The 23,433-nt window shown below is 41.1% G+C and overlaps 1 protein-coding gene and 4 non-coding genes across 7 annotated transcripts in view; 1 reads left to right on the top strand and 4 right to left on the bottom strand.

Moving 5' to 3' along the window:
• The window catches only part of LOC103377042 (partitioning defective 3 homolog), a 253,608-nt gene that overhangs the window by 603 nt on the left and 229,572 nt on the right, over positions 1–23,433 (top strand). Inside the window, exon 2 of one of the 3 annotated variants that reach the window (XM_025054368.1) lies at positions 589–711. In XM_025054368.1, coding sequence (XP_024910136.1) covers positions 664–711 — 48 coding nt within the window. In that variant the 5' untranslated portion in view covers positions 589–663. Of the gene's footprint in view, positions 1–588; positions 712–3,539; positions 4,570–23,433 lie in introns of those variants that run through there. The other 2 variants (XM_025054367.1, XM_025054366.1) reach the window with 2 other exon arrangements.
• Positions 11,085–11,156, bottom strand: trnaw-cca (transfer RNA tryptophan (anticodon CCA)). Its single transcript has one exon. It is a non-coding gene; the product is annotated as a tRNA-Trp (tRNA).
• trnaw-cca (transfer RNA tryptophan (anticodon CCA)) lies at positions 11,407–11,478 on the bottom strand. The gene has a single exon. It is a non-coding gene; the product is annotated as a tRNA-Trp (tRNA).
• trnaw-cca (transfer RNA tryptophan (anticodon CCA)) lies at positions 11,802–11,873 on the bottom strand. The gene has a single exon. It is a non-coding gene; the product is annotated as a tRNA-Trp (tRNA).
• On the bottom strand, positions 12,171–12,242 carry trnaw-cca (transfer RNA tryptophan (anticodon CCA)). Its single transcript has one exon. It is a non-coding gene; the product is annotated as a tRNA-Trp (tRNA).

Here is a 23,433-nt window from a genome sequence, read left to right as displayed (position 1 = left end):
TTGAGGTAAAACAATATTTTATTATTTTTAATTATTAATTTTACGAAAAGTAAACACATGGCTGTTTTTATTTTAACCTTTGGTTTGTATAAAGTGGGAGGTACAGAAACAATGTATTAAGAGTGTTGGGTGATAAGTGAGGACAACAACATAGCTGCACTGCCCAGATGAATGCACGTGCCTAAGCTTGTTTCACACTGGGCTGACAATATTAGACTGAGTTTTTATACTACACTGCACATTCAATGCTGCAGGCAACTGGCGATGTTCACTAATTAGAAATTCTTCTGGTGCAGAATTTGACAAATATCTTTTGTAAACGAATGATGAAAGGAAGGGTACACTCTGCATTGTTTACTATTTCATCACAGGGCAACATACAGTGACAACCATTCACACTCGAAAAATAAACAAACTCCATACAGCACGATTGACTAGCAATTACATCAAGGCAAAACCATAATAAATATAACACTATTGAAAACAACCACAGACGAAACACAGATGTGAGAGCTATGCATTTAATATTATTTTGTTCATTAAGATTTACTAATGTTTTATAATTACATTTTCATTTTCTACGACCAGGTCTGCACAACAGTAACCCAGAGTCATTGGAACGGTATTTATTACTGATTCAGACCTCTGCACCAGTGTTGGGAGATGTGGACTGGGTCTGGACACAAAAAAGCACCAAGAAGTTGCAATAAGGTAACAATTAAGAATTGTTTTGCACCAAAGCCCTGAAAGAAAATAATTGACTTTTTTTGTGACGTTCAGCCCTCGGTAAAATACGGACACAATTAGAAATAAGAGACTGCCAGCATCGCCCATGTATTTATTAACACAATCTTAATGATTTATTCAAAAGTGATACTTATTGTTGTTGGCAGTCTGGCTGAGAGCAGTTTAGACAGGTCCCAGATCAGTATCCAACCTCTGACGCTAGAACTATTTCCAGAGGTCCAATCAGCCTGGAGATCAATCAGCTCTGGTGAATTAATAACTATTGGTATGTACTGTATTTCTTTGTCCAGTTGTGTCCTCTTTTTACGTTTTCTCTTCCTGAAACACGCGGACGTGCTCGTTCTTGTACGACAGGCGGGAGAAAGAGGGAAGCAGTCCAATATGTAACAATAAATCCTAGTCGTTGGCTCCGCCATTGCTCTCGGGCACTGTCTACACCTAATAATAAAGCAGTGTATTAAATGCTTTATGCTAAACTTACGGCTAATTCCAGGTGAACTAATCATATGTCTTATACCAACAATATGAGCTCAGCTAACAGCAGTAAAGAAAGATGGGGGATTTAAAGGGTAATAAATACTGCAGGAAATTATACAGCTATGTATGAATGTGTGTAAAGGGTTTGTGTGTGTGTGTGTGTGCGTGTGTAGTATTCTGCAGTGGTGAGGTAAGTCTGTGATGACAGAACTGCAAAGAGAATGACCTGCAATAAGCCACCGTGTTGCAGCATGTCTACCACTGAAGTAATGTTGTAAATTCAATTTATTTAATCCCTGTCATAAACAGGACCAAGAGGATAGACAGAGGAATCAATGGCGTTTGAATGGGAGTGATCACAGTGTTTGCTAGTCTGCAGAATAAAACTGTGAAAAATAGGATCCCTCTGATTGGAGCTCCTTTTCATCCACGTTAACGATCAATTAAATTTGCTCAGCAAGTGTCCTTAGAATATCTGAATTGGGCTGAACATCTAATGATCATAATAGCTCTGCATTGGCGTACATATTCCCATTTAGCATGTCATTTTAAAAGTTAAACATACAGTATAACATAGGTGTCAGCTAATATGTAAACAAACAACAACCAGCCAAAAGCCTAAGAATCATTTTTTTTGTTTGTCATTTGATACGTCGGGTGGTTATGGCAACGTTTAGCTCATAACACTGTTCATTTTAATTGTCTACCCTGACAATGACCTGACGCAAGTCCCTGTGACCAACTGTTCTCCAGTGAATCACACCGCCCAAACTTTTACAAAAGCCAGCAGTAACTGTCGGTTACAGTAAGCGTGCAAAACTGCAAGCACACACACGTTTCATTTCCCACGTCGCCTTTCCTCGGCTGCTTATTTCGCACATGCGATTGGCTAACATGAGGACAAAGATTGATGACGAGGATGAAAAGGAAAAAAAAAAATCCAGCAGACCTCTCCTAACCTTTCTCCTTTTTTGTCAATCGCTATAGCAAATATATTACCCAACAATGTCAGCTATGATTACAGTTCTGTCACTTTGACACACAATAAAGACTCATTTGTCTTCCAGTGTCAAGGCCTGATTCCCACGCATGTGCAAAAAAACAAAACAAAACGGTTTGGATATCAATCCTGCAGAAGTTTGATGTACATGATAACACGCTACTGCAAGTTATACGTTTATTTATTGATCATGTGTGCAACTCTAAAGGTCGGGGCGATGCAACCTGTGGCTGAGACCCACACGCTTTTCTTTGCAATTCCTATTGGGATTGAATAGAAATGTGTCTTGAGTTTTTTTCCCCCTGTGGTTCAACAGGTTAAACAATAATAAATTGCCATTTACTGCCAGTGTTTGAAATGTTTTGCACCTCCTCATGAAATATATTTACTTGTAAAATATTTACCCCCACTACATGTCACTTCCTGATTGAACCAATGAGCTTCTCCACCATTGTGTCTGACTGTCTGATTCAGGACTACAGTATGTCTCTCCTCCTCCTGCATGCATTCCTGGTGTGCAGCAAACACGCTTCAGTTTAAGTTATTACCTGACTCGCGGCTCATTTGTTTTCCCTGTCACAAGCGTTGACTTATTGTTTTGACCTTTTCAAGGAGTTAGCGGTTGAGCCACCTTAGCAGCAGTAGTAGAAAGCAAAGTCAATGAAAAGTACTGACAAAGGAGGTGTTACATTCCAGCCTAGAAGTCCAAGATCTAGAAACTACTAACAACTAGAAGCCTAGGTATGTTTTTGTTTATAATGAATTAAGCAGATACAAACGTGATATATTCTATGGAGCCTCTGAAAGGATATGGGAACATAAATGTTTGTGGTGCCCACCTGTTGTTAAGTAAATGTGACTATCTCTACTCCAAGAATTTACGTGGAAAATATAAAAAAAACTATGAAAATAATAATGTTATTACGTTATTGGCCACTAGGGGGCGTATTAGTTCTGTTTCTGACAAATTATTAAAGCTTAAATTCTAGTTTAAGTATTTACATAATAACACATCCGTGTTAAATTAGATGTAATCAGTAGTCAGATCAGATGCAGATGTTTTGCACAGGAACTGAACCGGAAGTGAACTGCACTAACAGAAAAGTCTCAGAAGTGCATGACACCTGATGAACCAGGTGAAACTGGTGGTGTTACAGGTCAATCCCCCCTGCCCCCCTCCCCAACTGAAACTGGAGAAACCAATCCTGAGGGATGATAATCCTGGACTCCACTTCACATCCCATGATGCTTTAGTTCATGTTCACTCATTGGGAACTACATTAGTTCATAAAGACTTACAGTAAGAGCTGCAGGGGGGGTGAGTGGAGGGGCTGCAGCTTTTATGAGTGAACTGGGTCACGGTGTTAGTACAGTGAACCTGTTGTACTGCAGTACAGTATGTGCTGAATGTGCAACACATTTTGTGAACTACTTACAATAGTGACGTGACTTTATCACACGTTAAGATGATGCTTTAACATGAAGGGATATAATAGTAATACTAATGCAATAATACAGGTCCACGCACTAAACGTCACACCGTTGCGTTTAAGGGTGCACAAAGGTCAAAGTCCTGTTATGTTTAGATGATCCCCACCGATAAGGTTACTGTATATTTACTCACAACAACTTTTAAGCCACGGTGACATCATGACCTCATCGGAGATCCTCCCACTGGTGCGTTTTTAATGAGGGCGTTCGTGACATGGAACAGCGCCACCAATCTGTCAAAATTATACAAGTGGAAAGCGGCAGAAATGTAAACAGTGTGTGTTGAATTTGTCGGCCTGAGTTGTGACCTGCTGCAGTCGACTGGAAACATTCTTGGTGCCTGCTCTGACATGTGGGCGCACTCACAGTGTCAGGCCAGCAGTGCGCTCCCCGCTCCGCCCGTGCGTGTGTATTAGCCTATGACTGTGGATGAGTGTGTGTGCGCGCGTGTGAGTAAGAGAGAGGGAGAGGGAGAGAGAGGCGGTTTGTACTGTTGGGAAGTTTCAGTAAGTGAGTCAACCCACGCCACGCAGCGCTGCTGCTGGATCTGGTGCGTGGACACCTATTGTCCTCCGAGGACGCGGCGCATTAAGACAACTTGGATCACTTTACAGCTGGGGATTTTTTAAATAATTTTTGTTTTTCTTTCGTGGACACGCTGGAAATGGTTGTTGAGGCTCCGACGCGTCTTTTTCCTCACTGGAATTAAACGCGACTGCAGCAGCGGCCGAGCGATGAAAGTGACGGTGTGTTTCGGGAAGACCCGAGTGGTCGTTCCGTGCGGAGATGGGAATATTAAAGTCCACAGCCTCATCGAGAAGGCGGCGATGCGGTACAAAAAGGCGATCGCTAAGGTGAGCACCTCCTCAGACAGCACACAAACACCAACATGCCTCTGTGGAGCTTCTCCCTGCGGAGAGCGCAGAGCTGCGCTCAACATGGCGCTCCTGCTGCGGCTCCGGCTCCAAGCAGGAGACAAGGACAGGGGCTGGAAGTCAGAGAGCCGGTCTCTGGCTCCAGTCGGGACCCCGTCTCCTACTGGGGGCCCAGGATGGAGGGAGAGTGAAGCCCCGATCCATGCTACCTGCAGCGGGAGCAAATTACGCAAGAGTGCGCTTAAAAAAAGTGTTGTGAAATGACTGTAACAACAAAGTAGCCCGTGCTGTGAGTGTCACTGCTGAGCTGCAGTTCACACGAGTGGGGACAAACTCTGTTGTGGAGGAATCTCTACTTTTTAAAATTTTTTTTATGTAAAGAACCTCACAGCAACCCATGCACCGTTAAAGGTGCTCATATTTGCAAGCTGGAAAATATTGAAAAATCTGGTTCTTAATACAGAAGTGACAAGAAAATGAATACACTTCAATTCCGGGCAGAAACGTTTAAAATCAAAATATATGTATTTACAAACATGGATCTTCACACTTCATCATCTCAGGCTTCCACTATCTCCGACCATCCTTCTGCCTGACTGTTCTGTCAGACCGTTGTCTCTGTCATTGTCAGGTGTTTTCTCATGTTCTTGTGGTGTATTTCAAAGGTCATGGTGCGAGCTGCGAGCTGGAGCTGATCCAGGAAACCAGTCCATCCCAGGGTCATGTGAACAGTTGGTTTGAACTAACAGTCAGGGCTGTGACTGAGGTTTTTGACCAGCGTTACGTCTGTAGAAAGCTTTGTTTTTGGTTTTCGCTTTTTGTGTTTGTGTGTGTTTTGTGTTTTTGATATCACAGGTACAAGGGTCGTAGCAGGACCATGGATGCTGCTGTGTGTGTTTCTTACTTTTGTCTCTCTTTCAAATTAAAGTGAGATAGACAAGTGTCAAAATGACGATAACATTTTTCTCTTATATCTGATAGAGACATTTCAGCCTTGAGAATGAGCTACAGTAGCGTCAAGCTAATATTTTTATTACCAATGATACAATACCACTTTGTTTGACTAAAATACTTAAAATAAATACAAACGTGTTATCTCTTAAATTGCCCCAACACTAATCGTATAATATTTCTTCCATTTTGAGGAAACCTGAGTCCGATCTCCTTGATGCAAAGCAATGTTATGTATTTGAAACGCATTCTTTGAAGCAAAACTTTTCAGCACTTCTGTTTGGACGTTTGACAACAGTACACTCCGCCTGTTGCACCGCCCCTAATATAAGGAAGAATCCATTACAGATAATCAGATTGTCCTGATGGAGCAGGTTGTGTCTTTACACTGAATTTAAGGTATCTGTAAAGTCGAGAAGAGAATTCCAAGTAAAAACAAACCTGTCAAAAAACATGGTGAACCCGAGGTACGACGCTTGTTTTGATTGGTCGGATACGGCCCATAGAAACTAACAGCCGTTCACAATAACGGTCTGTAAACACGTGTGGTAAATTCAGAGCTGTTCGAGGAAGAGTTTCTAAAGGAATCTTGTGAACACACTGGACAAGTCATCTGAAACATTAACATGTCAAATGGCTTTTTTTTTCATGCATGTGGCTTCACTTATCAAGTTTGTTGGGACACAGATGTGAAAAAAGATTGGGCTTACAGAAGGAGTATAAGACGAATGCCAGTGATAATGGATGTAGCTCGGACCTTTTCGCTAACCAGCTCTTGTGCAACAGACCCCTCCCCCCCCCCTTTGAGAATCAACGATCTAAATACTAGTATAAAACATTGGACTGAGCCCTTACTCAGATTTCCTTCTCCCTCTGTGGGTTTCCAGTGACTCCACCTGAAAGGCAGCCACATGAAAAATGAATGAATTTAAGTTTGAAGCCATTGTGGCTGCCAGTGACGGTACTTTCTCCACTTTCCCGGGGGCATTAACGTGACCGTGGCTGTGTTGATGCTGCGGCTTTGCTTCAAAGGAGCAGAGCAGCCTGCGGCTTTGCTTCAAAGGAGCAGAGCTTTGAAGTGTGTTGCACCTGTGCTTGTATCACAGCTCTGTCACTGTTTGGAAAAGTGTTAGCATCGGTACAGTTATCAGGGTGTGTGGAAAATCCACAAAGAGAACCAATAAAGTACCAAAATAACCTTAGTGGTCATTCCCTTACACACCTTTACATTCCAGGAGATACTCACTTCACATTGTTGCAGCTCAGTAGGCTTTTCCCCATTGTGCCGCCAGTGGCAAACTGCTTACAGTCAACATTACCGCGCATTCTTGAAAAGGACTTCCCCCCTGCGCACACACCAGCAATCACTAAGACCCACATGCCCACGCGCACGCTCCCTCCTCTCTTCACGGGAGCTAAATGCTTTTCCATGGCTCAGCAGAACGCAGGCGACTGGTCCATTGATGCATGCAGTGGTTCTGTAAATGGAGAAGCGTGGACTCTCCCTCTGGAGAGCACTTGGCCCCGGGTCAACGCTAACTGCTGTATCGCGGGGCCAGCCAAGACCTTTGGACGACAGGGAAATGTAATCACACATAAGTCACTTCAGTTTATACGCTCTGACGGCAGAGGCCTGAAGTACACAGGTTGTTTTCTTTATGGCTGCTTTAAAAATCACAAGCGTCGTAACGTTATACGAGCTGGTATACGGAAAGTTTGTTTGGCGTTGTAAATCGGAGAATTAGACCCGGGTCAGCAAAACATCGGGCAGGGTGGGTGGTTTGAAAAAACCAAAGGAGAGCAACAAAAAAAAAAAAAAAAAAAACCCTCAGTCTGCAGGGAGAGATTGTGATGCACGCACAGCTGTCAGTCCATATGGACGTAGGTGTTGGATAGCATGATAGCATGATAGCATGATAGCATGCATGTCCACAGTCTCAGGTGAGTGCAGTCAAAGTGTGTGGTTGGACTCATTTCGTGTTCTGCGTCAGGTTGTTTTGATGCCGATAGATTACAGAACAAACCAAGAGGTGTGGACAACATGCCGATAACATCCTTTTGCAGGACCAACGTCAACAGCTGTTAGAGCCCTTCACCGTGCAAAAGTGTGATTTGATGCCGTGTTAATTGTTATGTGGTTTCACATTGTATGTGCTATCACACCAACTTACACATACATGCACTTACGCAAGGCTCCTGCTGTTGAGGCCCAGAGGAACCACGTACTAGCACCTCCAGGGTGGGCTGCCTGTTGCAGCAGATCTGCTGTTATCACTACTATCACTACACACTACTGTGTGTAAAGTTCAGATTAGTATTATTCTCCTTAAGTCTTTTAGGAGCGTTCAGATGTGCACTGACCTTCAGAGATTTTCCAAAAAGATTCTAAAAGGGCTGCATGTGTGATTACAGAATCCAAGTCGGACTGAATTCATTTGTAAACGCATCACGTTGAACTTGGAAGTTGGGCTGCGGCCAGAGACGACGTCATATCTAAATATCAATATCTTCTTCTCAGACATGAACGTCCTGCTGATGAATAAATCTGGACCTCAATGTTCGGGGTTTGTGTCAGACAGAGCCTTTAACTCTATGAATTCATTTTGATCACATGATGTAGATGCTGTTTCAGCTTTTACTCGATATGTGTTTGTTGTTAATTATCAGTTATTATCAGTTATTCGAACTACAAAATGCAGAAATGTGCGAAAAATGTCAAAACAGTGGTAGATTCACAAAGTAGACAAAATATGACCATTATCACATTTATCTGCATTCCATATTTTTTTTCACTGCCTTATCTGTTTCAGGGTGACTGTGCTCATCACTCTACGTAATCTTACCTCATACTCATCACGGTTTTCGCAATGTGTGTTAGTTATTTCTGCACACGATGAAACGCGTAGTCATTCTTCTTACTGTGATTAATTCTCTCAACCAATTGCATTCAAATTATCTCTGAAGACACTCAAGGGCCTCGTCCCTGTTCCGGTAAGTGTGCATCAATCACCCATTCAAGCACCATTAAGCTCAGAAACAATCTGTTCAACACTGTGCTCGGTCACAGAGCGTTAATGCTAAATGCCATAACAGGCCTTAATCCTGTTTCTGTGGCGATTGTTGCCATTGGCCAGTCAAGTATAAAGTCATCATTTGCTTTGTTTTGAAAATGAAAGCAGAGACAGATGGAAGACATTTTCAGCCGCCTCATGGACACCGACTGGGCGGGTCTTATATGTCCCATATGTACCATCAGAGAGATTCAACAAAAGAGCTCCCAAAGATGCATCTGCTTCTTGATCCATAATTTGTGACTTAAACCCTTGAAGGGTTGCATCTCCAGATCCTTTTTTGTCTCCAGCGTTCCCACAGCTCCACCTAAATGTAGGTTTAAGTCTTAAAGGACATAATTGCTCTTTCAGTTCCTCTTGAAACTCCTCAAATGCAGGCTTGCTCGGATGTCACAGTGGGTAAAATAAACAGAAGCAGGATACTTTCGGGGCGCTAGCATACTTACATGTGATCATATCTACTTGTCTGATGTGCACATGTGCTCCGCAGGTCCCATGTCGGGTCAGAGAAATATTGATCGATCGTTCTTTTGATCGATCGTTCTTCGAACTCACAAGTTCCTCGCGGTATCACAAAAATAGGAAAGACTTTAGCAGCTGTGCAGTGATGTTGCACATGCAAATGCATGTGTTAAAGAATGTCCTATTCATGATGTGTAGGGTGAATGTGGCAAATTCACAAAACAAGTTCCCTTGATGTGTGGCTGGAGTTGAAACCACAAAGGCCTTTTTATAGAAAGAACGCGCCGCATTGTAATTTAGAACGTCTCGAGCTGCATGTTTTGCATCTACATGGGGCTGGAATGAGCAGCTCTGTGTTGAGGGATCTATTGCCATCAGTGAAAACACTGGCCAAATTTATTATGCAGATCTAGGCTCAGCCGAGGTCCGAAACCTGATCCTCTGTCACCGCAGCTTTTAGAACCACTGTGGGAATGGAGACAATGGGGAAAACCCCTTAAAAGCTCGGTGTGTTCTTATTAGCTCGCTGCACTTAGCAGCTCGCTGGTTATGTAATGAAGATGAGCGGCTGAATGGTGTGATGCTGTGGAATTGGTGGCAACTATTAGCCATGTGTAGGTTTGTGTTCCTTATTAGTACTTAGTTAATTATTTAATTATTTTCCTTCCATAGCAGGGGACAAAATAAAGGTAGTCTGGTTCAATTTCCTCAAGGTTCTCAACCCCTGGGTCGTGGGATGGTATGGGCTTACGCTTCATAATGAGTCAAAAATATTTTATTTTGAAAAATTCTCATTAAACCACAAACATTGTAATTGACTCATCAAGATATTTGTCAAAATTAAAGTCTTTTAGGAGTCCAAACAGTCCACGAGATGCGTTTTTTGCCTTCAAAATAAAAGATAGTTGTATTCCCAATCCTATTTAAAGTAGGGGTTAATTTCCCAAGGCGATTCTCCTGAAGTGTCAATCTCTCTGCATAAAATCTGGCATTGAGTTTTGGTTTTGTTATTTTATTTTGTAGTGTTTTTAGCTGCACCTTGACAACTAGTCTGAAAATTCTGTCTTAACTGGAAGCAGTCCGTAACAGAAAAACGTATGGAGACCTGCCTTAAAGCATATTTCTTCCCATATGTTTTTCTTTTTCTTTTCTTTTTTTTATTACTTTTTGCAGTGTAGACTTAAAAACATTTTTACCTCATTGTTGCTCTGCCTCTATCATTTAATCATTTATCATTTACCCAATGTTGTTGGAATGTATGACAGGCAGTGAAAGAGTGAATATGTACTTAGTAAGTACTTGGCCCGGTGGTGAACTTGAGACTACAGCTGTATGATCTATTGGACGACAGAGTTTGGGAAGCGTTGCCTTTCTATAAATACCTCTTATTATTTATTATTATTCAACGATCTGCTTCAAGGACAATGACACATTCAGGAACCCTGTATCTTTTCCCAAACTGTGATTCTCATCAGTGTCAGAATAAGATGACAGGGTTGTCATAGCAACTGATTTTCTCCACTGGACACATCAGCCACATTTCATGCCAATAAAAAAACCAAAAAACTGAACCACTATGTTGAGTTTAGTGTTGCTCCTAAAGCTTGAGGAATTTCTGGCTATGGCTGCTGAACAGGCAGGAAACATGCCATTGTGGTAACTGCCAAGGTCTGAGTGAACCACAGTCATGAACAGACATGGAGAGCCTGGACACGGAGCTGCTTAGAGTCCGTTATAGTTCGTCAATGCCCGTTGTGTGTGGATTTTGACTTTGGTCATCTGTTTGCTGCAGATGTTAAAACATTAAATGAATCTGACCGTTGTAACCTCGGACATGAGGGCAGCTGGCTGTGTCTCTTGCCCATGACCTCTGTGTGCTACATGTTGACACAGTCCTGTAACAGCTGTGATCCACACAGATGCTGCAAGACGTTAGTTCTGCAACGTGTTTACAACCTGTTAGATACTAGGCTGCGTTGACTAAATAAAAAAACAACAAAAAAAGCCAACTGACCCCGACGTGATTTGAACACGCAACCTTCTGATCTGGAGTCAGACGCGCTACCGTTGCGCCACGAGGTCTTGATGTTCAGTGCCTTTGACATGTCAGCTGAAACACGTGCCTTATCACCTGACGTCACGTGGGATTTTGGATGGTTCGTTGTTTGGTAAAGTTGATCTGAGTAATTGTGTCACCTGAAATACTGTTACAGAAAACATTTGCTTTTACACAATAATGCACACGCGGATAAAAACACAAAGTGAGGAAGACTGGCGTTAATAAATGTAAAATTTCACAGTTGCACGGTAAAAGACTTCCCTAAAAGACATTTGACCCCGACGTGATTTGAACACGCAACCTTCTGATCTGGAGTCAGACGCGCTACCGTTGCGCCACGAGGTCCTGATGAGATGCTGGTTTGACGTGTTGGCCGAAACACGTGCCTTATCCCTGACTCCAGTTTGACACCAAATTGACTTTTTCTTATTTGACTGAACAAACTATGGATTTTTTACATTTAAATGTTGGCTATCTGAAGGAAACCTCTTGGAGGGTTAGTTATTGTTGTTGTTGTTGTTTGGCAAAGTTTTTCTGAGTAATTGTCTCAATTTAAATACTGTGACAGCTAATAATTACCATTACATGTGGCTAAAAATGCAAACAAGTGAGGAAGTGAAGGTTAATAAATGTAAAATTTCACCATTGCAAAAACAAAAAAACCCAACTGACCCCGACGTGATTTGAACACGCAACCTTCTGATCTGGAGTCAGACGCGCTACCGTTGCGCCACGAGGTCTTGATGTATGGTGTCTCTGACGTGTTGGCTGAAACACGTGCTTAATATGTGATGCTAATTTGACACCATATTGACTTTTTCTTATTCGTTAAGTTTGACTGAACAAACTTTGGAATATCAGGAGGCTTCACATTTAAAATTTTGCTATCTGAAGGGTTTTTCTTGGAGGGTTAGTTGTTTGTCAAAGTTTATCTGAGTAATTGTCTTAAATGAAATACTGTGATGTTACTGCATATGTGGGTAAAGAGAGTAATGTAAATAAATGTAAAATCTCACCATTGCATGGTGAAGGACATTTGACCCCGACGTGATTTGAACACGCAACCTTCTGATCTGGAGTCAGACGCGCTACCGTTGCGCCACGAGGTCCTGTAGTGACCCTGCTTATTTGGTCACCTCGACGGACTCAGCTTGACTGCTTTTAAGACGTTTGTGCCAAGGGTAAACCCAGTCAGATCTTCTTCTGTATTTATTTTCTTTGTGGTCCATCCAAGAACACCAAGACTTAGTTATTTTATATTATCCACTTTTCCTGTCCACAACATTCCCGTTTTCTTTTCACAGAATTGAGCTCAGAAGATCAATGTGTAGGCCCGGGGAATGGTAGTTGTGAAGTGACATTGAGCTCAGAAGATCAATGTGTAGGCCTGGGGAATGGTAGTTGTGAAGTGACAGTTAAATTAACCTCTTCTTACCTGGAATTTTAATCCACCTTCTGCCTTGAAGGGCTAGAAACAAAATGTCAATGAACCAACCATAATAACACAGGCTTTAGCTGTTTAAAGGATTTACCTTGTTTAGATCATTTTAAATTGAACTTCCGAGCCTTTATATTATATAATTATTTCACAAAGGAAGCTCCAACGCTGTCTGCTAAACTGGCAGGATGGAAAAGCACTTTTGGCCTCCCCGACACTTCTTAAAAGGCTGTTCTGACAGCTCCGACTGTCTACGTTGTGCACGTCCTAACATGGAGGTTCAATTCTCTGCTCCTAAAATACACACAGACGTACGTTTTCCATTCAGTAATAGACTCGGCTGCTGTAGTTTTCTCGCTGTAGTCACGGCAACGCTTCCAAATCTGGCCCCAGTGAACACAGAAGTCCTTCCCTCAGCTTTTACAGATCCCAGTTATAGTTTTATAGTCGTTTCCTTCAGGCAAATCCCCTCTGAAAGGACAAATAATCGCGCTGGCTGAGTTCAATTTCAGTGGACGCCGCAAAGTGGAGACGCAACGGAGATCACAAAATACGACTACTTCAGGAAATTTATATGTATAATAAACCTTGAAGCCCAGTCGGAGCAATTTCTAACTTGGATTACCATGTGAGTTAGCGGAAAGAGGATAAGAAAATTGAAGCAATATTTAACTGAGACACTGACATGGTTTTTCTGCCTCGAGAGCAGCAGTCTCACAGAAAGACATCGGAGCGGTCAGTGGTCAATATGGTCGACTCACTCACTGGCTTTTTAATGGAGTGAAGTCATACAGATCGTGGATGTGTGTACTTTTTTTTACTGTATCTACACTTCCAATCACTGCAGTAAAACGGAGTGGAAAGCATGTGTACTTTTTATAAATACTGTTACACACGAGTACACCTAGACCACAGTCATTGTTTACCAGCACTGACACTGGAGTTCATCTGCCACCTTAAGCTGTCAGGACTTTTCTCAACACGAATCTTCGGGAGATGACAAGTTTCGCTTCCAGCTGGAACCGACGTTGAGCAAGTCACAGCAAAGGCCAACTATGTGGTCTATGGTGTTCCAACACGCAGCCTGTGCCAGGCCTCTCTTGGGTGTGAGGCACTGTTTTGTCAACAACGTTTTTCTGGGGCTGATGGTTGGAGTTACACAGCGCTGAACTTGTTTATCAGTGTAAAGAGTGGACCTCTGAAAAATGGCTCGAGGCAGTAAACAGAAAAATTCTTGTTGGGCAATTTTTGACAAGGAAATTTCTCATTTCCCACATTTCCTTGAATTCCGAAAAACGGAATTCTTACGGACTGGCTTCAAATCCACATTAACAAATATATATAATAAATTATTATATATAGATATATAGATATATTATAATCATTTATTTTTTATTATTTCTTTTAATTTTAAAAAATATTTTACTTATATATGTGTATATATAATAATTTATTTTTTATTATTATTTCTTTTAATTTTTAGTATATTTAATTTTATTTTGCTTATATATTATCCATTTGTTTTGTTTTTTTATTTGCATTAGTTCTCTTGTCTGCTTTTCCCATTTCCATTCATGGCATATTCCTGTGTACATGTTGCTTTTATAGCATAATCCTCACAAGAACATATGGAGGCCAGGCTGCAACACCGTTGGTCACATTTGAGATTTTAGGATTTAACTTTGTGCTACACTTGTCTGACACTTTGTTCTAGACACACTGCACCAAAGCAGTAAGTGATTTTTATTTTATCTTTTTCATTGGAACAAATTCCGGCTATTTCTGCAGTGGAAGCACAGGTGGAACTAATTGCTCCAGCAGAGTCTGCGTTCCATTTGGTTGCATGTGCAGCCTGAAAACAGTGAGCTTGCATATTCCCAGTACTGTACTGTACAAGGACCATGAGAGAGAGAGAGAGAGAGAGCACTGAGAAGTGGAACCCTGCCCTAAACGAGCCGATTGAAGACAGCTGTGCTTGTCTAACTTTGACATCTGAGTGCTGGAGACGTGAATGAAGCTGAAGCTGAAGCTGAAGCATGGAGCATGGGCGGCGCCTCTGCTCTCTTGTGGTCACCTCTGGCGTGCAGCAGTTCTTGAATGAGCTGACAGAGAAATTAGCACCTAATAAAGTCGATACGGCCAGTTGGTTGGACGGCCAATACAAAGGGAGGAGCAGCTGAACTGTAAGTCCAACAGTCTTTGTTTGTTAGGGGCTGCTGAGGAGTGTGGGAATAGAACTAGGTGCTTGTTGCTCATTTTTGACAGCTGTCAAAAATGTTGTAAAATTAAGACAGAATAATTTAAAAATAATTAATTCAGCGTGTCATTGAGGATTATTGATTATTTTCATCAGAAGGGACACTATTGTCCTCTGTTTTGAATGCAAAATGAAGAGGCTCATGTGTGTAAATATTTACCAGGGAATATAGACCATAATTCAATAAATATTTATTTTTAAATAAAGGTTTAAATGTTCAGACACAAGTGACTCAATAAACTGATACTCAGTTGTTGTTGTTTTTTTTTTTTGTTTTTTTTTGGAAAGTGGAGCACATTCTGTGTGTTTTTTCAGAGCCTCACCATACAATCATTAACTGCAAGTGAAGTTTCAGTTTCTATGTGACAGGGCGAGGTCAAAGAGTTTGTAGAGGAATTGAATATTTATTTATTTATTTACTTATTTAGTAACAATGCTGCGTACTCTTAACATTTTCAAGCGGTGTCTTTGGTAAAGAAATCCCTAAATGTATCTATGACATACTGCAGATGTGACTTAATGAAAGGTTGTCAGTTGACCTTAGTGGAGTTACTAATTTTTTTATACGTCACGTTTAACCCCGAGTTTATTCTGCTCCTGCTGGTTGTGTGTGCGTGCTGCTTGGATAAATATTGATCTGAACTCGGCTCCTCTCCTTTTGCCTTGAGTTTGACCTCTGTATCAGTGGCGTTATCTTGCCTTACATGACTCCCTTGTCTCATTCAGGAAGAGGGGTCACAGAGGGTCCAGGCGGTTGTAATTTGTCTTTCCTAATAGTCGGTGTCTGTTCTCTGCAGTTTTTTTTTTTCGTGTGTAAACAGCACAGGTGTTACTGTTGACATTAAACTGAAAATGTGTGTAAAAATAAGCCAATATTGAACCAGTTGTAGCTAAACTTGAACTTGAATTCAGCTGGGTTTAATGTTATTATTTAAACTAATGATTGTTGGAAATGTCTGAACCTTAATATTACCAGACAAAATTGTATGTCTTTTGTTGACATTCTCCTGCCCAAACACTGAATGTTTCCTCTTCTTATTATTATTATTGATTTTTTTTGGTAAATTCCATTATTAAATTTACAGAAAAAAATATAGCAATTGTTTGAAAATGTTTGGTGTCTCAATATCATTTGTATTTAGTTTGCAGTCTCTGATAGAATTTGTTTAATATGCAAATTTCATTAGGTTTATGCTTCATTTAAAGTTAAAGTAGGTGCAGGTAATTTTCTCATGCTCTTAGTTTTTACCATAGTTTTCTCTCAGTGTCTGGGATCTTCCTGCCTGGCAGCTCTATTTTCCAGGCTTTTCCTACAATTGCTCAAACTTAGCAATTCTAGGAAAAATTAGCGCTGGCTAATTCCCCGTTTATTCGACTCCACACCTCTTCATCTTTCACTCCCGTTTCCTGTCCTTCCTTTACACTTCCATTCAACACAGGCTTCTGTCTTTCTGTAACATATCACCCACGCTATGCGTCTCCACCCACTCCGCCCTGTCTCCAACCTATTCTTTCCCTCCTTTGTGCACTTTCTGTTTGAATGGTATTCAAAAGTATTTAAACAAATGCAGCTTGACTTCCTCCTCTTTCTGTTTCTTCACCCTTTTACCTGTCACTCATCCACACTCCAACTGTGACTCATGTGTATATACATATATTTATATATATATATATACACACACACAGTTAGAATGTATAGCTGTGTTGGTTTAACCGACCTCGAAAATATTTGAAATATTTTTCAAGGCTAGGAAAAATATCGTGAATGTTAGCCAGAAAGAAATGCACTTGGACTGAAACACTTTCCTTAAACATTTAAGAACAACAGAACTTAACATTGTAGAGTTAGAGAGTTAGCTCAGATTAACAAATTAGAATTTTGAACGGTAACTTTGGTGTAAAGTCTTAAAATGACCGTGGACGGTGTACATCAGTATCACAGATCAGCACAAGCTTCTTGAACACACACTCAGTATCTCAATGATTCAGTGAGAACGGTGTAGAACCATGTATGTATTGATCAGCCACGATTGTTCTGCAGACTGTTTCACGCCTGGTTGAAAATCAATAGCGTTGTTAATTTAATTGTTGTTTGTTGTTGTCCCTGTGCTGTTCAGCTGAGTCTCGTGTCTCCCAGATTTAGTGTGGCTGTCTGCGATATTTGTTCTTTTTTCAATTCCAGTTGCATTTTTCACTGCAAACGCTGTTAATGTTTGGTGTGAAATAGGATATTGACATGACACAAAAAATACAGCATTCACTTGCATTCCCACCTCAGACCTTGTCTGTTGTGGTTTATATCAGGACATACTGTAATGTAGGACGCACTAATGAGACATTTTGTTTAAGTTAATGTTTGTTTTTTTCCCCCGCAAACATTCCCAAAACAAGAAAACCATTTCTGCATTTCTTATGAGCCCTTGTTATTAAGATAAAACAGGTGATCAGACTGTGTATTTGTTAGTGTATTTAATCTTTAAATTGTGTTTCATGACTCCTCCTACATGCATGCACGCCCAGGAATGTGAGGAATGTGAGATTGAAGTTTCCTCGCCTCAGATTCAGGATTGTAACTTTGGTGCAGTTCCTCAGATTTTCTGTCACGGAACCTGTCTTGGATGGCTTCCACCAACAATGCTTTCTAAGTTTTTGTATCATGCCATGTCCCAGCTGCTTTTGCAGAAATATTTCGACCTCTGCTGCTGCTTTCCCATCTGGTGAAACGCTCTGTGTGCAGACAAACAGTGTTTGAAGTAACCAATGCTTTGTTTGTTTTTCTTTTTTTTTTTTTTTTAACTAATTTTCTGATCATAAGTCACACACAACATTAGCATAAGCATTCTCTCAGATTGAGATGAAGGGTTGAGAGTTCGTGACAGTGGGCTAGTATTTGGAATACTAGAAAATGAAGTATAACCCTCTTCAGCTGAGCTAATGTTGTTGTGTCAAAGTGGTGTAAAAACTCGGCCAGTCTTATGTTTTCTTAATTATAACATACGTGTTGTTCCCTGGTTTTTTCAGTGAGGGACGTGGGCGTGCTGTGTTTAAGTGAATTTATTGAAGGGCAGTTGTAAGTTGACGCTTAAGCTAAGCAGTTGAAGACTGAATGCAGAGATTACTTGCAAACCACATACAAATTAGTCTGTTGTACACAGAAAAGGTGACCTATTTTTTTTTTTGTGTGTGTGTTGCTCTTCAATGAGGACAGTTACGGTATGTTATTACAGCCCAGAGCTAACAAGTTCTTCTCAAGAAAATGAGGGAGTGTTGATCCAGCAGGTCTGTTGGGTAGATGAACAAACAAACAATTGTCCCTTTGCGTCTTAACAACATTCTCATTTTAGGTTTATGTTACTTAAGTTGAAAATATGTGACTGTTAATTAGGGTTTTACTGACCTTAGACTGACCTTCACAAAATACAAACTCTCTCTCTGTGTGTCTGGAGCAGGACGTGGTTGTCGCCACTGAACATCTGACTTTTATTTCAGTTAACTAACCAGAGTTCAGTAAACATGTCACCTAAGGAGACAGTCAACATTTACTGTCTCTTGTTTAACCTTTTTTTTAAAGAGCTTAAAGCTTAAAGAGCTTGAATATTTTGTCCATGTCCCGTTTGCTGTCTCGTAGGAAGTCGATCATAATGAGTTTGCTTAAAGTATCACCGTGTGAAAAAACCCCCAACGTGACAGTGATATAGTCACAGTATACAGACGGAGTACTATGTGCTAGTACTACGTACTGATGTTCAACGACAGTACTGTGACTTGATATTTGCCACTCCCCCTATATTTTCTACTCTACAATGAAGGCAGCTCAGATACAGCTCTCTCTAAATAAATCTGTATGTGGAGCGACGGTTATTAATATAACTTGAATAAATTCCTGCGCACGTTCCTTCTTCGTGTGTCATGACAACACACACACAATTGTCAACACCTGTCAACAGTTTCACTTAGAAAAAAGGAACTGCACTGAAGATACATGTGGAGCTGTGGATTTATATGTGCAGAGTAATTTCCTGCTCAGACATTTCTGGTTAGAGAACATGTTCTGGTATGATGAGCTGTGTTTGTGTTTTGGTCTTTGGAACAGGGGTCAACCGGTTCATACGGGATGTTTGGCAGAAAGTCATGGGAACCGTTTAAGTCTAAAACCAAGAACGGTTACAGTGCATTTGTTGGGTTCCCTTTCAAGTTTTATTTTGAGCCGACGTGACACCAAACATGGGCCGACTGTGTGAAATAGAAGTCGTTTTTGCACTTTTTAAAAGTTAAGGCGTATGCTTGTGTATCTCATGTGCATCTACAGTCAGCAACTGTTGTGTAATCGGAATCACTTTTAGCTAAAAGTGCATTTGTGCTGCAGCTTGAAGCGGTTAGTATACCGAAGTCAACGATCACGCGTCCTGAGAATCTCGATTACAGATCAGTGCTGCCCAGAGGGAAGGGGACGCTCTGCAAGTGTCATCTGCCTCCTGCAAATAGAACCACACATTAGCAGCTCACATGGTGAAGAGTGCATAAGATAAAGACAAAAATAGACATTTGTTGTTGTTATATTTATCATTATCTCCAAGGGCAACAGACCAGATTCAACCAATAACTGAAGAAGTCAGTGTCTTGCTGCTAAATGTACCTTAACTGTTCATTGAATGTACTTGATCATTATCTGAACATGGAGTGGTGCATGTACAGGCTCAGTAATCGGTTCTCTGCAGGAAGCTGGGTGGCAGTGAGCGTTTTTGTATCTCGGATCACGTTACACTACGAACCGCGGTTGCCTGTCCTGACAGGGCGAACACTCTGAGGTGTTTGTGTACATTTGAACTTTTGAAACGAGTGACTTTGAAGTCTTTACCCAGACAGGCTTTAGAAACATTCAGCATCTGCGTTACACATCTGTCAATGGCTGCGACTTTCCTACTGTTTCCTGCAGGGTTTTTTTTATTTTGATTTGGTATGTGTAAATAATGTCCTTGTTGGAAAGTGTGTGTGTGCGCGCGCTGTCAGGTGTAGGTGAATGACCTGGTTCAGCCGGTTTCTTACTGTTAGCTCTAACCCACAGCCTGTCAGCCAGCCACATTTCGCGGCAGCCCTCCTCTTTGCAAATGACAGAGTGCCACAGGGCGCTCGCAGCATTCCCACGAAATACCCCAACCTGCCTTCACTGTTGTCTTTCCTCTTTGCGTTAAGTGTCAACAACTGACTTCAGAATTTGATAAAAAAAATATTTTTTATTATTATTATCTAATGTGAACATATATGAATTATTCAAAATAAAACATTTAAACCAGCAAACTAGTCCCTCGGTCTTATAATCCGGCCCGTCAAACCTTGGTACCTCACTGTACCATTTGACACTATTACCAGAGTTCGTTTTTTTTTTTTAAATCTCACACTCGTGTCTTGATACCGTACATACTTCCTGTCAGGTAAATGAAATATTACCTCAATTTTCTGGAGCCAGAATATGAGCTTAGTAACAAATGAAACCAAAGCAAAAATAATGTACAAACACTGGCGGGTGTTTGTACCATAGAGGCAAAGGTGAAGAGGTCAAGTCTGTCTTTTTTTTAAATTATTTTTATATGGTGTGAAAGAAATGTTATATATATATATATTTACATGATTTTAACACAGATTAAATGCTCCAAACTTTAACTGAAAGACCCTGAAGAAAGTGGGGAGTACAACACTGGTGGTCCTAAAGTGAGACTAATGTGGGCCTCCTCCATCACTCACTGATTCTAATGAGAACAGCCTCAGCAAAAGGGCAACTCCTGGCAGGGAGCTGAGGTTGCTCTCGCTCCATGCGCTGCCTTTTCTCTCAAATTGCATCTTAGACTAAAACCGCAGAAATGTTGGCACATTGTTTACAGTTGTTTATTTTTGCCATTCCAGTGCTTAGGGTTCGAACTCCGGGCTGCATGAGGTCATGGAAAAGTAGGAGACGAAAGCGAAATTCCGTAAAAGAAACTTCTTCTTCGTCTTGCAGACACGTTGCAGTCAGAGTACTCGCAGGAGAGCTGCACAAACTCTCACCTCATACGTCTGTAGGCGTCAGCCTCTGTGCATTCAGCTGCTACCGCCGCAGCCGGTTCAGACAGAACGCAGGGAGCCCAGCTCAGCGTCACTGGTGCAGACAGACGCGTCTGCAGGTGTCTCAGCCAGCCTTTGGCTCCGAGTGCCCAGAAAGCTGCCAAGTTTCGGGACGGTGACTAGAGAAGCGTTTGAATTGTTTAGACGTTTCTTTCTTTTCGTCTCCGTCTTGAGTCGGGGAATCTCCGTGTGACAAAAGCAAGCTGTAGTCGTCTGAGAAAACAAAATAATCCCTCTGCTTTTTTTTCCTCTTCAACCAATGCTTCCTTATAAATATGGGCGGAGGTGAGACTGTAATTATCCAATCATTCCCAACTGTCTCTGTAAATCTTAGGAGACTTGATGATGCGTGTATATAGAGCGAGGTTTCCCAACACCTTAAAGCTAAGCTTGATTAAAAAGAGCATTGAAACGAGTAACGTTTAACTTAATTAACTGTTGTCAGTGGTAAAGAAGATTTAGGTGGCGCGTCGTTGAGGTGCGAACGTGTCGACATACTGTTGAGTTGATTTATAACTAGCCTTTAGAATACGCTTTCTAATGCCTCTGTTTTTCAGTGGTTCTATTGTAAACTTTGCCAGTTTGGTTTCAGTCGTTCTATTTTTTTAATTTATTTATGTGATAATAATAAGACGTAATAATATACTCCTAGCAGTGACGTGGTTATCGTTTTTTCCATGTTCCCAAAATCATCGTCAGTTATTTGAACGCCAACTCGTTGTGAAGTTCTCTCAGCTGAACGCATTAGTGCAGCCTACCTTGTACGAGACTCCATGTCGAAGCACATGTTGTCATACTCCACTGGTCAAAACAAATATTTCCTTTGTTAACTTCCCACGTCGACTGCACTCATTACATTTGGTGTAGAAATAGTTCAGTTTTACACACTCGGCTGTTTGCTGTGACACAATGCTGCTGTTGTTGTCGTGAACGGTCACATACAGTCCTGGGGTAATGTGAGGTAATTGACTGTTATATTCCCCTGTCCTCATGCTAATCCTTCACATTTCCATTTTTATGCATGTTAAACATGTCCATTGTGTCCCATGTCTTCCTTTTATTCTCCCATTCATCCATTAGGTAAATTTCTCCATCGCTTAGAATTCGCTTAGATTAGCCGCGTACAAAACACAGTGGCTATCGTTGCTGTATATTAAACCAGGGGTCCTAAACCCCATTCATCCATTAGGTAAATTTCTCCATTGCTTAGAATTCGCTTAGATTAGCCGCTGGTCCGTGGGCCAATTTATGTCCATGGCCGCAGTGATAAAATGAATCAGTTACTTCATTTTAAATTTTAAATTGACTTAATTCTCTTAAAGATGATCCGGCGATTTTTCAAAATAATAGTCTTTCAAACTTCAATATTAACAAAATAAAATGTAACATTTTGAAACAAGTTTTATTTTGAAAGCTTCCTGATCCTGAAAGGTCATCAACTCTGCTGTACTATTTACCTAACAGTAACTTCTGGCTTCAGCCCATTCATTTCTTGATATACAGGCGATCAGGTAGCTTAAATTCTTTGCTTCGCCGCTGCCCTGTATATCATTCTTTCTAATGGCAGTATTAAATGGCACTTTGAACAACAGAACCAGTGTTTCACTGTGAAAAAGAAGTTTCTTCCTGTCTTAAATCAGACTGAAATAAAATGAACCGTAGTGTTAGGAGTGGGGTCTCTTCATTTCTCTCAGCTCCAGGCCAAGCAGTTACTCTTATTTTTTTTTATATCACCGAAAGTGGATAAGTTGGAGAACAGAGCTCAGTTTGAGGATCAGTACAACATAAACACTGTGGACCAGAATACACTGGGCTCCTTATAAACACAGGCCCGGATCTGAGCTTTCTCTCTCTTTCAGTCACTCTCTATCTCAGCTGTTTACATCAGATGTGTTTTTGGATCCACCGTGGCTCACAATTTCTGACGTCTCTGTTTGTGGATTTTGGATATTTCCCTGTTTCCGTGCAACTTTGGAAAGTAGCTTTGTTCAGCACACTCTTGACTCCCTCTCTCCTTTGGCTTTGCTTTTCAACTGCTCTCTCTGTTTTTCCTGAAAATATTCCGAAGACATGGAATTCACATTAAACACATTGTAATGAAACTTTTTTTTGGAAAGAATATCAATATATCAGTCGTTTTATTGCCTGTTCGGAACTGACGGTGGTAAAGAGATATTTTCCGTTTCTTCTTCTCCGTCATGTTTCCGTTAGCTGCAGGCGTACGGAGAAAGAAACCTCTCCCAGCTGTGACTTTTTGCTGCTTCATCTTTCAAGTCATTTTTGTTTTTGTACAGAGGAAAAGACTGTGGTCGACAAGTTCTGTTTTTATTTCACAGCTCTCGACTGAAGCCGGTGACCTGGAACTCTTTATGATCAGAGGTCGTGGAACTCTTGAACTGGAGGGAGATAATAAAAGGGCATCAGTGCCTCTCTATTCCCAGTGCTTTGTCATTAAGGATCTGATATACTATCAAAAGGAAAAGACCCATAAGTCTTTGCATGTGAC

Source organism: Cynoglossus semilaevis, chromosome 3 (genome assembly GCF_000523025.1).
Source record: "Cynoglossus semilaevis isolate Cse_v1.0 chromosome 3, Cse_v1.0, whole genome shotgun sequence".
Lineage (NCBI taxonomy): Eukaryota > Metazoa > Chordata > Actinopteri > Pleuronectiformes > Cynoglossidae > Cynoglossus > Cynoglossus semilaevis.
This window is presented reverse-complemented; position numbering and strand designations above follow the sequence as displayed.